We start from the raw sequence: 14,273 nt of genomic DNA on the forward strand, positions 1-14,273 counted from the left end.
CGTCCTGGTCTGGGACATTCTGCTTCTCATCAGCCTGGCTCCAAGAGCTCAGGGCTTGCACGTTTGAATAGGATCTTAATTGAACAATGCTGATGGTTCCTCCCTGCGCTGCCTCCAAGGAGCCTGGCCTCGATGATGAGGTCTGGGTTTTAATATCATTCTTCGCGCAGGAGTCGTACATCTTGTAAATCTTCAGCTGGCGTCAAACCCCTGCTGGGGCTTGGCTTTAATAAAGCAGAGATGGTTTGCACCTCGGGCAGCATCCCCCTTCCCGGGGCGTCTGGGCCGGCCCCTCTGCACTGCCCATGCACTGACTCCAGAGACACCCAGTAACTCCCCTGGGTGCTGGGGAAGAGCCCATAGAAGGCCCTGGGGCTGCTGGCTGCATGATGAGCCCAGAGCTGAGAGACCTGCAGAGCTGCTGACCCCGCAATGAAAACGGCTCCTGTGTCTGCATGGAAAGCGGGGACCGTGCAGGTGGGTCGTCCTGCCCAGTTGGGGCTCGTCCCCTCTCCGGAGAAGGGTCCGTGCTGCTGTGAGCTCTCCTGCTTTCCCCTCCCCCTGCCTGCCATCAGACCAGCTCTTCCCCGGCCCTCGCTGTGTGACATCACAGCGGGATTGTGATGTGTCAATTCCAGAGGGTCACTGGCGGGCGCTGGCTGTTTCCCCTGGGAAATTCTGAAAAGGGGAGAAATCTGTCTGTCTGAAACGGGCTGCTGTGGAGGCAGGGATCCCAGCGCCCGTCGGGGGTGGACATCCCTGGGAGCCCAGCAGTTTGCCCCCAGGCTGGCTGGCTGGTGGACCCAGCCTACTGCCCTGCCTGGTTCCTAGCCAAAGTTTCAACGGACTCTGCAGAATGTTCCAGTGCCTGTGTCTGCTGGAGAATTTTTGAGCAGTTCCACCCTGGGCTCGAGTAGGTCCTAGGAACTGTTGTGGTCACGTAGTCTGACCTGGACAGCACAGGCCAGAGACCTGCTCCACAATAATCCCTAGGGCAGAGCTCTTCAAAACCATCCTTCCGGATTTAAACATCGCCAGGGACGGAGAATCCACCCTGACCCTGGGGAAGTTGTTCCAGTGGTGAATTACTCTCCCTGCTGAAGATGCATGCCTCGTTTCCCCCTTTCCTTCCCAGCTTGTTCCTCCACCCTGCATCAGCTAGAGCCTTCACTCACTGCCCTCAGCAGCACACGCCAGCCAGGGACCACGGGCAGTGGGGCCTGAGTGGAGGTGCCTGGTGCAAGGCCTAGGCCTGCTTTTCAGAGGAGCTGGGCAGGTGTCTTAAAGTGGCACCTGAAATCTGAGCTTTCTTGTGAAAACATCGGCCTAAGTGACTTACCCAAGGTCATGCAGTGACTCAGTGACAGAGCTGGGAATGGAACCCAGGAGTCCTGGCGCTGTGCTCTGTCTGCGGCACCGGGCAGTGTGAGCCTCCCAGGTGCAGCCCTATCTCTGATAGACTGACGGACTGAAAGACCAACCTCCCTGCCTGCTCGGGGTCTCTTTCCTTAGTGGCGTTTTCAGGGAGCTCAGTGCCTCCAGCCTGGCGCCCCAGCCCCCCTGCGTTCCCCTGCTGTGGCTCAGGGACGGGGAATGCCCCTCGCAGGAGCAGCACTAGTAGTAATTAACAGTCCTTGGCACCGACCTGGCCAGCAGCAGCAGGGAGGCAGCGTGGCTGTCGTCGTCGTCCCCCACCCTTGCACGGAGAAGGAAACTGAGGTAACTTGGCCACATGCCAGAGAGCAGCCTGGCTAGCAGGGCTGGCATAGCCGCGTGCCCAGCCCTGGAGCCTCTGTTCCCCCTCCTGCGCGAACCTCCCTTTGCCAAACAAGTGAGTGCTGGTGCGGGGAATTCCCGAGCACAGGGGGACCCCATGGCCTGGCTACCCTGAAAACCTTGCCAGCCCCCAGCTGCTTGGGGAGCCCAGGGCGAGGTTCGGGTGGAGCTTGGGGTGCCTGGCAGAGGAGGGACGATGTGGCCGTCTGCCCCCAGCTACGCTGAGCCACGTCACCCTGGTGGTTCACAGGGGTCATTTAGTTTGGGACTTGTCACTTCTTCCCAGCCATTGGTGCCAGGGCAGCCTGCCCCCCTCGTGTGTGTGCAGGGGGGGGGGCAGCCAGGCCCTGGAGACCGAGCACAAGAACCTGCCTCTTCCAGACTTGACAGAAGGCCCCTCCTGCAAAGCGCTGACCCGAGTCCTGGGCCATGAGGCCGAGGCGCCAAGCACTGTGACAGGCCCTGGGGGGAAGGTAATTTCTGCAGCAGCAATGTCCCATTTGCCTAATTACAGTGGTTCATTTTAATTAATCTGCTGGCTGGCTCCCCTGGGAAGTGGGGCCATATGCCAGCAACTCCAGACACCAGCCTGACCCAGGCAGGCGGCAGCTCCTCCAGCGGGCCGGGGATGCTGCATGAGTGTCTTGGCACCAGTCCCTCTGGCTTCTTGCTGTAACAACCCCCCTGTACCGAGTGGGGGTAGGACACAAGGTCAGCCGGGGCAGAGCCAGGAAAAGAACCCAGGAGTCCTGAACACCCCCCCCCACACACACACACCCCGGTCCACAGCTTTAGCCAGACCACCTCCCTTCTCCAGATATAAAGCTCCCAGCCCGGCTCTGTTTGCCACTCCAGCCCTGTGCAAGGGCCCTGGCAGTGCCTACTGCAGGGAGATGCCCACGCTCAGCGGCTGCTGGCCCCGCTGCCCCCAGGCGGTGGGAGAGGTGGGACCCGCTGGCAGGCAGGGGCAGCAATGCAGAGAGCAGGTGTCGCCCAGCCATGGAGCTGTGCCCGTTTCCAGGCCGGCCTGCTCTGCTTGTGCACCAGCGGGGAGGGGCCTTGCAAAGGGCGTTTTGCACCTAACGTGCTGGGGATTCAGGCCTGGGGTTTCTGTTAGTAGTGAAAGCAGGAAAAGGCCCCGGGAGGGGCTGGGAATGGGGCAGGGGGTTTCGAGAGCGACCCCAGTTGCTAAGCGCTGACGCCCGTTGGCAGCCTGTGTGCAATGGCTCCAGGGGCCTGGACACACGTGCTGCTAAGGCAAGTGGGCTGGCGCTGGTCCCTCGCTGAGCCATGGTCCATGACCTCCCTGCATTGCAGTCCTAGGGCTGGGCATAAACCAGAGCCGCGCATCACGGGGGCTGCCAGCCAGACCCACTTGCCGGGGCCGAATTCCCATAGGCCTCCCTTGTGGCGGCCAGCGCCTGTGGGCGAGGGCGGTTTCTCACGTCCAGGCCCTGAGCGTGCTCCGCATTTCCAGGGAGGATTTACTAGCAGGCTCTGAAGCCAGGCGGGGAAGGCGGAGAAGATCATTTTACTCACAGAGGTTGGGCCTGAGAGAGCTTTGGTGAGCTGGGGACGGAGGGGGGGCTCTGCCCGCCCCTGGTCGGGACTCTCACAGGCAGCCGTCAGACTGGTGAGGGGCTGGCAGGTGCGGGGAGAGGAGGAGAAGCCCAGTCCTGGCAGGGCCCTTCCTCACGCCCGGTTCCGGCTGTCTCCCCTTGGCAGAGGCTCCCTGCGCCAGGGCCCTGGCTCTGGTCTCTCATGGGCTTGAACACGGACCCGGCTGGCTCAGAGAAGGGGAGACTGGTGCAGGTGGCAGGTGTGAGGAGGGGGTTCTCATGGGCCGCGCCCACATTCCCAGAATGCACCGGAGGGTCCTCTGGGTGCCTCGGAGCTGGTCCCTTGGGTGCCCACCGAGCAGTGGTGCTTCCAGCCCCTAGGGCCTATGGGGAAGGGCTGGGGTCGAGTGGGACGCCGTCGGCCTTCAGCGGGCAGCCCCCTGGCTGAGTTCAGCCCATTTTCCTCTGACTCCCCTTAATAAAAGGGTCCACGTTAAAGAAGTGACCCTGCAGCATAGTGGCTGGGAGGCAGCAGCTGCGTGTCCCTAACACCAGTATTAGTGAGTGGGGGTGCGACGGCGCCCCCTAGAGGCCGGGCCAGAGCTGAGGGCATCTGCCACTGTCCGGTCAGCAAGGCGCAGGGGGACAGCCGGGCTCAGCCTGACTCTGTTACCTGGCACACGTGGCTATAATAGGCAGCAGGTTTAAAACAAATAAAAGGAAGTTCTTCTTCACGCAGCGCACAGTCAACTTGTGGAACTCCTTACCTGAGGAGGTTGTGAAGGCTAGGACTATAACAATGTTTAAAAGGGGACTGGATAAATTCATGGTGGCTAAGTCCATAAATGGCTATTAGCCAGGATGGGTAAGAATGGTGTCCCTAGCCTCTGTTCGTCAGAGGATGGAGATGGATGGCAGGAGAGAGATCACTTGATCATTGCCTGTTAGGTTCACTCCCTCTGGGGCACCTGGCATTGGCCACTGTCCGTAGACAGATACTGGGCTAGATGGACCTTTGGTCTGACCCGGTACGGCCTTTCTTATGTTCTTATGTTCTTGAAGCCGGCCCTGAGCTCCCAGATGGCATGGCAGCTTGCGGGACCCTCCCCGACCCTACCACACAGCCCCACGGCCGTGCTCCGGTCCCATGCACTGCAGGGCGGTTCACAGGCCCTCAGCCTCTGCTGGAGTTGCTTCGTTCTGGAGGGCGCAGACTGGACCCCCCAGCGAGCGCCCCATGGGGAGTGCGGGGGGCAGGCCGACCAGGGGCTTCGCCAGGGTGGGCGTTGCTGGATCCCACCAGCCCTGGGGTAACGAGCCTGGCTACAGGGTCAGGCTGGTGGCGGGGTCTGTTTGGTGCAAACACAGCCAGGCTGGCGGAGCCCCCAGGCTGCCGGCCAGAGGCAGCAGCGCCTGCTAGCCCCTGCCCGTGCTGTTTCCACCCTGGATCCCGCAGCCTGACTAATGTCCTTCAATTACATGTACTAGGGGAATGATGGGGGGATTTCCAGCTTCCCCGTGCCTCATCCAGCGTCCGTTTCAATACTGCCTGGGGCTCGCTGGCTCCCAGCCGGGAGCGAGTGCTCAGAAAGCATTGATTGCTCCAGATGAACAGTGATGGTGCTACAGGCTAGGGCCTGGCTCCTGAGCACTAACGGAGCAGTCAGCAGGCCGGGTCCCTGTGTGGCTGCCCTGTGCTGGGGCCTGGCCTGCAGCAGGCGCCCTGGGGGCTCCCCTGTTGTTGCGAGCACTGGTGCAGCTCTGCTGGTGTTCACAGCAGAGTGGGGGACCAGTGCAGACAGGGCTCTGGCATTGCTGCGACCTACACTTGATCAGAGCCGGGTTCGAGGACATCCCCTGCCTGTCAGCGCTAGGGTCTCTGCGCCCCCAGGAGTGGGAGCGCGGGGGGGATTTGCCTGGTAGACGCAGCCTGTCTGTGTGTTGTGACATGCAGGCTGGCGTGAGGGCACAGGAGCTGCCACGTGGGGCCAGGACCAATGGGCCCCGGCTCCTGCCTCCAGCAGCGGCCAATGGCTGATGCTCCAGAGGAAGGAGTTACATCACCCGCTGTGTGGTGAGGTGCTGTCACTGCCTGACCCCAGCTGGTGGCTGAAGCATGGGGATGGATGGCCCCCGTCTCTTGGACCCCTGACTGTGCCGTTCTCATTCCTGCCCTTCTGTGGCCCCTGCTGAGCTGCTGCTAGAAGCTGTTGGGGTCAATCCCAATGAGCGTCGCCCCGGTGCCGGCAGAGCTCTCGCTGGCGTGTGTCATGCCAGACTGAAAGGCGGGTGCCCTATTTCTGCCACGCAGGCTGGGGATTAGCTCCCGCGACGCCCTTAGTCACCGTGGTCCTTAGCCACATCTGCATTCTAATAGCTCCAAATATGGGCTAATTTCATCGGCTCTCCGAAATCAGCTCTGCCAGCTCCCAGACACGTGTGTGCCTCCGCAGGGGAGGGCAGCGCAGGCAGGCAGGTTGGCGATACAGTGGGAAGTGCCAATGACACGGGAGGGGGCTGCAATGCAGGGTTCACTGGTAGATGGCTGGCAGAGCTGGCTGGAAAAGCCCGAATCCCCCAGGCCTGTTACTGTGGTCTGTGCAGTGCGTGGGGGCTGTGGCCTCATGGGGGGGTTTCCTGCAAAATTCCCAAGTGCCTTTTCTGTAGCCATGTCAGGATTTCATCCTGGAAACCGCCCGGGAGCAGGGGGGCGTTGGGGAGGGGGAGGGAGCATGGGAGGTTGGTGCTGGTTGCGGGGGAGAGGGGATGGCCCCGCCCTGGGGGAGATGGCCAGAGGGGTCAGTGCTGGCCCAGCTGGAGCTTGTGGGATTGTGGGTTCCAGAGGGACAAGGCCATTCTGGAGCGTGGCCTTTCCTGCTGTGCGTGGCTGTGATCCAGGCAGCAAGGAGCAGAGCATGGAGCCCTCTGGCCAGGGGGCCCTGGCACCCCCATGCCCAGCACTGCATGGCAGGAGATGCTCTGGCCTGTGTTTCGTGGGACGTGAGTCCAGAGCTGCCATGCACCAAGGCAGCTCTGAGAATCACAATCCTGGAAGGTCCTCGAGAGGTCACCGACTCCAGCCCCTGTCCCAAGGCAGGGCTGAGTAAACCTAGACTGGGGTCTGTCCATCCTCTTCTGAAACCCCCCAGCGATGGGGATGCCACAGCCTCCCGTGTCCCTGCTCCAGTGCTTCACGCCCCTGGGAGTTAGGAAGCTTTTCCTAATATCTCACCTCAATCCCCCAGGCTGCAGATTGGACCAATCACGTCTCCTACCGTCAGTGGACATGGAGAACAATTGATCCCCGTCGTCCGTACCACCAGCCTTTCCCTAGCTGACGGCAGGTTGAAGGGAACAACTGAGAACTCGCCTGAGTCCAGTCTTGTGCACCCACTTTCTAGTCATTTCACCCAGCCAACATTCCCCTCGTTCACTATGAGATGTCAAAAGCTTCACTAAACCCAAGATCTACCACGTCTCCTGCCTCCCCCAGCCACGAGGCCTGTGACCCTGGCAAAGAAGGCGCTTAGGTTGCTTTGGCGTGATTTGTTCTTGGCACACCCATGCTGACTGGTCCTCAGAACTCAATATCCTCTGGGGACTCACAAACTGATTGGTTAACAATTTGTTCCAGTCGCGTTCCAGGTATGGAGGTCGGGTTCCCTGGGTCCTCTTTGTTCCCCCTTTTTCAAGACAGGTGCAATGTTTGCCCTTCTCCAGTCTGGGCTCTCGCCCATCCTCCAAGGTAACTGCTAACAGTTCCGCTAGTTCCTAAGCCCCCAAGGGTGCATTGACCGGGTGCCGCCGGGTTGGATCCATCCAGGGGATGGAAATGTTCTTTGGCCGGTGTCTCTGCAGAGCTGAGTTCTGCTCCGAGCCTGGCAGCGAAGCAGTTAAAAGCTGCTGCTCGTCTCCCTCTTAGGGTTTTACTCATGAACTGCAGCTTGAGTCAGAGGCTGTGGAGGTGGCAGGCAGCGCGGCTCAGGCTGGCAGAGGATGCTCGTGGTGCGAGCGCTCGCTGGGTCCAGGAGGCAGCGCAGAGAGAAGTGAGGCTGGGGGCCGGCAAGCAGGTGAGCGGGTCGGGGGGAGCAGACCAGGGAGCTGGGACAGAGGGATCCCCGGCTGCGAGCGGGGCTGTGAAGGAGTTGGGGAGTTGCCGGGTGGGTGCAGCTGGCAGGGGGAGGCTCCCGGGGGCTTTGGCAAACGCGATGTGCCAGGGCAATGGGCCGCTGCCCACAGAACTTTCCCAGCAAACTTTGGCAGCAGCTGCCACTTGGCACAAAGAGCCACAGCCTCTGGCTTGGGGAACGTGTGACCGACAGGCGCCCGCGGCATGGCCCCCTCTGGGTCTGAGCCCAAACTAAGTGTGAAAGCCACAGACTGCGGCTGGGTGCCAAGGCCAGGGGACTTGGGGCTGGGAGAGCCCCCTTGCCTCTCCCTGCCCCGTGGGGTCCCCATGCCCTGTCTGCCCCCCTCACTCATGTTTCCCCGGGGAGCGAGGGGGAAATGCCAAACACATCCCGTTGTGCCAGCTGGGCACAGACACGGGCCAGCGACACCCCTCCAGATCCCGACTGCAATGGAGTCTGCACGGTGGGCTGTGCCAGGCGCCAGGGTGAGGGGCACTTTGGCACCCCCTGGAAGGGCGATAGAGCAGCCTGGAGCCACAGCCAGGTCTGCCCCGGCAGAGCCAGCCCCGTGCAGCCCACTGGGCTCTGCCAGGCCAACCTGGGAATGGCTGCGGGCAGGCAAAGCCTTCGGCCGAAGTCCTGCTGAGCCCAGGATGCAGCTCATTCCTGGGGCATCCCCCAGATACACAGGGAGCGGGACCCCGGTGGGTACACGGGGAGGTGTGTGTGGGGGGGAGCGGGATCCCGGTGGGTACCCGGGGAGGTGTGGGGGGGGGAGCGGGATCCCGGTGGGTACACGGGGAGGTGGGGAGCGGGATCCCGGTGGGTACCCGGGGAGGGGTGGGGAGCGGGACCCCAGTGGGTACACGGGGAGGTGGGGGCGAAGGAGCCAGACCACGGTGATAACATGGGGAATCTGGGGCGGGAGCGGGTACATGGGGAGGTGGGTACAGGGAAGGGGGCGAAGGAGTCGGACCCGGTGATAACATGGGGAATCTGGGGCGGGAGCGGGTACATGGGGAGGTGTGTGGGGCGAAGGAGCCGGACCCCGGTGAAAAAAAGGGGAATCTGGGGGTGGGACCGGGTACATGGGGAGGTGGGTACAGGGAAGGGGGCGAAGGAGTCGGACCCGGTGATAACATGGGGAATCTGGGGCGGGAGCGGGTACATGGGGAGGTGGGTACAGGGAAGGGGGTTGAAGGAGCCGGACCCCGGTGATAACATGGGGAATCTGGGGGGGAAGGAGTGGGTACATGGGGAGGTGGGTACATGGGGAGGTGTGGGGGGCAAAGGAGCCGGACCCCGGTGATAACATGGGGAATCTGGGACGGGAGGGAGTGGGTACATAGGGAGGTGGGTACATGGGGAGGCATGGGGAGGGAGCCGGACCCGGTGATAACACGGGAAGCTTGGCGGGGAGCGGGTACATGGGGTGGATACAGGGAAGGGGGCGAGGAACCGGACCCGGTGATAACACGGGAAGCTGCGGGGAGCGGGTACATGGGGAGGTGGGTACACGAGGAGGTGTGGGGGGGAGGGAGCCGGACCCCGGTGATAACACGGGGAAGCTGGGGGGGGAGCGGTACAGGGGGAGGTGGGTACATGGGGAGGCGTGGGGGGGAGGGAGCCAGACCCCGGTGATAACACGGGAAGCTGGGGGAGCGGTACATGGGGAGGTGGGTACACGAGAGGCGTGGGGAGGGGAGCCGGACCCGGTGATAACACGGGGAAGCTGGGGGGGGAGCGGTACATGGGGAGGTGGGTACATGGGGAGGCGTGGGGAGGAGGGAGCCGGACCCCGGTGATAACACGGGGAAGCTGGGGGGGGGAGTGGGTACATGGGGAGGTGGGTACATGGGGAGGCGTGGGGGGGAGGGAGCCAGACCCCGGTGATAACACGGGGAAGCTGGGGGGGGAGCGGGACCCCAGTGGGTACACGGGGAGGTGTGGGGGGAGCAGGGGCTTGGCCGAGCTGGGCACTGAGATCTGAAGGGTCCCAACTCCCAACATGGCTTCCCCTAGCAGCAAAGAGTGGCCGGGGGTGAGTCTGACTGGAGCCATTGCGCGGCGGAGGCGGGGAGGGAAGGAAGGGAGCTCACCCCCAGCACTGGCTGGGTTACCCAGGGCAGGGCAGGGGCACTGTGCCCAGGGGATGGGTGGTAAGAAGGGGCATATGCAGGTAGGGTGACCAGACAGCAAATGTGAAAAATCGGGACAGCGGGTGGGGGGTAATAGGAGCCTATATAAGAGAAAGACCCAAAAATCGGGACTGTCCCTAGAAAATTGGGGCATCTGGTCGCCCTATTTGCAGGAGTGGGGTGGCAGGTCCCCTCCCGCCGCAGCTCTCTGCCATTGGCCAGTACCCTGCTCTTCCCAGCTCCTCTCCCCCACACTCCCCTGGGCTCCCGGCTGCTGGGCCTGGCAGGAGCAGCTCCGGTGCCTGGCCCTGGGCTGCACGCGGCATTGGCCTCTAGTCCCAGAATGTGGCAAAGTCAGTGCTGGCCCCGGCCCCGGCCCCGGCCCTGGGGGGACTCCGGCCTCACGGAGCTTCCCACAGCCCCTCCAGGGAGCAAGGACTAACCCGGAGAAGCAGCAGGGACCGTGGTCCCCAGAAGCACCTCCCAGGGTAAGCGGGCACCACGTGTCCCTCTGGCTCCAGCCAGCCCCCCGGTGCTCCTGGTGCCCTGTGCACCCAGCACGGCCCGGCTGGAGCCAGGACCAGTCACTGTGGCCCCAAGTGACTCATCTCCAGCAGCTGCTCCCCCCGAATCACATCTCTCTTCCACCCCACGTACGCAGGGCCCTGGCCAGGGACCTCTCCCGTCTCCGGTTCCTCCTGCCCAGGTTCCTGCCCCATTTTTAGCCTGTGCTGGAGTCACTGAGCTGGGGCTCCTGTGCCCTCTGCCCGCCCCAGTGCCTGCTGTGGGAGTGAGGCTGGAAGACTGCAGGCTCCCTTCTTCTGGGAGGTACATATAGACCCCGGGCAAGCTCTACCCATGCAACCTGCAGCGCTGCCCCCTCATCCTAGCCCTAGACCCCCCCCAGCTCTGCCAGTGTCCCTCACTCCCGACCCGCAGCCCCCTGCTAATCCTGCCCCCCAGCTCTGCCAGTGCCCCTCACTCCCGACCCGCAGCCCCCTGCTAATCCTGCCCCCCAGCTCTGCCAGTGCCCCTCACCCCTGACCTGCAGCCCCCTGCTAATCCTGCCCCCCAGCTCTGCCAGTGCCCCTCACTCCCGACCTGCAGCCCCCTGCTAATCCTGCCCCCCAGCTCTGCCAGTGCCCCTCACTCCCGACCCGCAGCCCCCTGCTAACCCTGCCCCCGAGCTCTGCTAGTGCCCCTCACCCCCAACCTGCATCCCCCTGCTACTCCAACCCTGCCCCCCAGCTCTGCCAGTGCCCCTCACTCCCGACCCGCAGCCCCCTGCTAACCCTGCCCCCCAGCTCTGCCAGTGCCCCTCACTCCTGACCCGCAGCCCCCTGCTAACCCTGCCCCCCAGCTCTGCCAGTGCCCCTCACTCCCGACCTGCAGCCCCCTGCTACTCCAACCCTGCCCCGCAGCTCAGCCAGTGCCCCTCACTCCCGACCTGCAGCTCCCTGCTACTCCAACCCTGCCCCCCAGCTCTGCCAGTGCCCCTCACTCCCGACCCGCAGCCCCCTGCAAGCCCAGCCCTGGGCGGCTCTTGGGCAGAGACTGGTGACCTGTTTTGTGGTGATTTCGGGAGGGAGCTGCGTGTCCCCAGGAACCCCACAGGCCCCAGGGCTCCTTGTCACGTGGGACGTGTGGTGGGATTTGAACCCAGGCATTGCCGTGTGCAAGGCCAGGACGTCCGGGCCCCAGGGGGTGTCTCTCCGAGGTGCCCTTGGTGTTCACAGCGCACAGAAGAGCCGTGCCAGCTGTTCCCTCAGCCGAGTCTCATGGCAACGAACGGGGAGGACTTCCTGGGCTTTGCCGCTCGGCGGGGGGGGCGGGCAGCGTGTTAGGGAGCCCCAGGGTGGTCCGTGCTCTTTGGCTGGCTGGGCAGCAGGGGATTCTCTGGCCTGGGCAGAACGGGGTGAGGAGCCCCAAGCAGGACTGGCCCGGCCCATGGCTCCCTGGGGGTGGCCTGGCCTGGGTTGCTGTGCCCGAGGGCCCGGTGGGGGGGGTCCTGCACATGGCTCCCATGTGGGCAGCCTGCCGGGGGGGAGCTGTCACACGCCAGCTCCTGCCCCTTGTTGTTCAGCAGGGTGGATTTGAATCCCTGCCATCAGCGTCTCGCTGGCGTTCACACAACCTGCCCCCTCCCTTCCGGGGCATCTGTGCTGAGCCGTGCCGCCCTGCCCCTGCCAGGAGAGGCTGGTGTGCCAGTCACATGGCTCTGGCTGGGGGAGAGGGGAAGGCAGCTCTGGGAGGGGTCTAGGTGCATGGTTCTCTCCTTTCCATTCAGATCCTTCCCTGCCCTGCGCCGATGGTCCCTCCCTCCCGCGCCCGGCGTGTGCCTGGGGAGAGAGGGGGCTGTGCTTAGGGGTCCCCAGGGGCCCTGGCCTTTATCCAACCTGTCTGTGCTCTTGGACCTTGCAGGTGACCCCCAGCGCCTGTCCCCCAAGAGACACTGGCCCAGGCCAAACAGCGGATCCCTCCTTCACCCTCTGCCCGGAGGAGCCTCCCGCTCCTAGGCCCAGACGCCCCTGGACAATTCACCGGCGGCCCCCTTGGCCAGGCTGTCTGCTGCTGACTCCAGCCGACCCCTCGCTGCTGCTGCGCCAGCCTCACCGCCCACTCGAGACGTTTTTCATGGGGGTTCCATTTAGCTGTTGACTTTGCAGCCGAGCCCATTGACCGTCCAGCCTGCGTCTCTCCTGGCTTCCTCCCCCCGCGATGAAAGCAGCGGCTTAGCCTTCCCCGCTGGCCAGGGCAGCGCGAGGCCCGGGCAGAGGCCATAGGAGTGTGAACCGGAGCTGCCGTTCGCCAGGACACAAGCGACTCAAAGCCGGGAGGGAGGGAGGGGGTGGCTTGTGCTGCAGCTGGTGCCCCTGGGTCAGCCTGGAGGGGAAGAACAACGCATCCTCGCTCGTCAGTATCCAGGGGGAAATAAACCCTAATTGGCTTCATTTGGCAGCTGGCTGGCGGCGGGCTCTGGAGGTGGCAGCGCCTCCTGCAGGTCACAGTCATGCGGTGCAGGGTTCAGAGACTCCAGTGACGGTGAGGAACAAATCAGAAGCCACCGGCTAACTGGGGCTGTGCCCCTCCTCACCTGAGCTCCTTCTCTGCCACAGGGCTCAGTGCCCAGCCCGACTCCCAGCCTGTGTCTAAGGGGAGATTCCCTGGCGGCTGCCCCGAGAGGCTGCACTCCTCTGGGCTTGCTGCTGCCTGGCTGGAACGAGCCCTCGTCCCATAACTCTTCCCGAGGCTGCATCTGAGTCCAGTCTCCACCCATCACAGCCCTGGATGCTCTTTGCCCCCAAATCCAGATCTTAACTCCACGTTCTGCCTGTCTGTCCCACCACCGACTCCTCCGAGCAAGGACCCTGCCCATCCCGCCCTGCGCCAGGATGAACGAGATCCCGGACCTGGCGTCCCAGTCCTCCCTGGGGGTGGTCTCTGCCACCTGCGTCTCCAAAGTGGAGCTGCGGGTCAGCTGCAAACACCTGCTCGACCGGGACACGCTCAACAAGTCAGACCCCTGTGCGGTGCTGCTCATGCAGTCCCAGGGCCAGTGGATGGAGGTAGGTGGGAGGCGCAGGCGGTGGGGCCGGGCTGGGGCTGGGTGGCCTCCTGGTGTTTGTACTGGGCTGCCCACATGCACGGTGCTGGCAGGACGGCCCAGCTGGGTGTGCCCAGCAGCTGGGGGCTGGGGGCCATGCGGGACAGCCAGGGGAGCAGGGCTCAGCACCTACCCTAGGGGGCTCTAGCCAGGGCTGGGCCAAGGGACTTCTCACCGAACGCTGAACAGGAATTTTCATCGGTGTTCGGGCGGGGGAGGGGTCTGGATGAAAACACGCTTGTCTGGGGCTGCGAATTCCACATTTGAGCAGCCTCCCCCCCCCCCCCCAGTCGCTCTGTGGCCTCGGAACATTTTGTAAACGCCCGGTGTTATGGATCCATTCGGGAGGGTCCCGGGGTTCGGCCGGCATCAGGATCCCTGCGCTGCAGGTGGCACATGTGTCACGGAGTTCCCGGGCGATGCTCTGGAACTGCTCCCCACAAAGCCAGTCAGGACTTTGGGGAGCCTCCTCTCCCTCGGAGCAGACTGTCTGCAGGGCAGGAAGCTCCCACGGCTTCACCTCCTGGGTCTCTCCTTGGAGCATTCAGCATATGCCCCTCCGTGCGCTTCCCACAGCGAGTCCACCCCGGCGGGGCCCTGGGGAAGCCAGAGGGTCCTGCACCCCCACTTCGCTTCGCAGTCAGACGTGACTCTCAGCCAGCCAGTGGCACAGAGGTTTTTTTTAGATGACAGGAACACAGGCTAAAACAGAGCTTGTAGGTACAGAGAACAGGACCCCTCAGCCGGGTCCATTCTGGGGCCCAGCGAGCCAGACACCCACGTCTGCCCTCACTCCACATCCCCAGCCAGCTCCCAACTGAAACCCCCTCCAGCCCCTCCTCCTCTGGGCTTTGTCTCTTTCCCAGGCCAGGAAGCCACCTGATCTCTCTGTCTCCAACACCTTCAGTTGGCACCTTTGCAGAGGAGGGGCCCAGGCCATCAGTTGCCAGGAGACCAAGTGCCAGGCATTTAGGTGCACTGGCCCCTTGCTCTGCAGCAATCACACACCTCCTGATCCCACCACCTAGATACGTAAGAACTGCAGAGGGGACACTGAGGCACCAAC

General features: G+C 63.5%; 1 protein-coding gene across 2 annotated transcripts in view; it reads left to right on the forward strand.

Annotated features, from left to right (window-relative positions):
• Positions 1-696: 696 nt before the first annotated feature.
• The window catches only part of CPNE7 (copine 7), a 45,312-nt gene continuing 31,735 nt past the window's right edge, over positions 697-14,273 (forward strand). Inside the window, exons 1-4 of one of the 2 annotated variants that reach the window (XM_039503911.1) lie at positions 697-1,831; positions 6,581-6,980; positions 7,258-7,405; positions 12,915-13,169. In XM_039503911.1, the coding sequence (XP_039359845.1) occupies positions 7,268-7,405; positions 12,915-13,169 (393 nt within the window). In that variant the 5' untranslated portion in view covers positions 697-1,831; positions 6,581-6,980; positions 7,258-7,267. Of the gene's footprint in view, positions 1,832-6,580; positions 6,981-7,257; positions 7,406-12,024; positions 13,170-14,273 lie in introns of those variants that run through there. The other variant, XM_039503912.1, reaches the window with a different exon arrangement.

The sequence above is a fragment of the Mauremys reevesii genome, linkage group 16 (genome assembly GCF_016161935.1).
Source record: "Mauremys reevesii isolate NIE-2019 linkage group 16, ASM1616193v1, whole genome shotgun sequence".
Classification (NCBI taxonomy): Eukaryota; Metazoa; Chordata; order Testudines; family Geoemydidae; genus Mauremys; species Mauremys reevesii.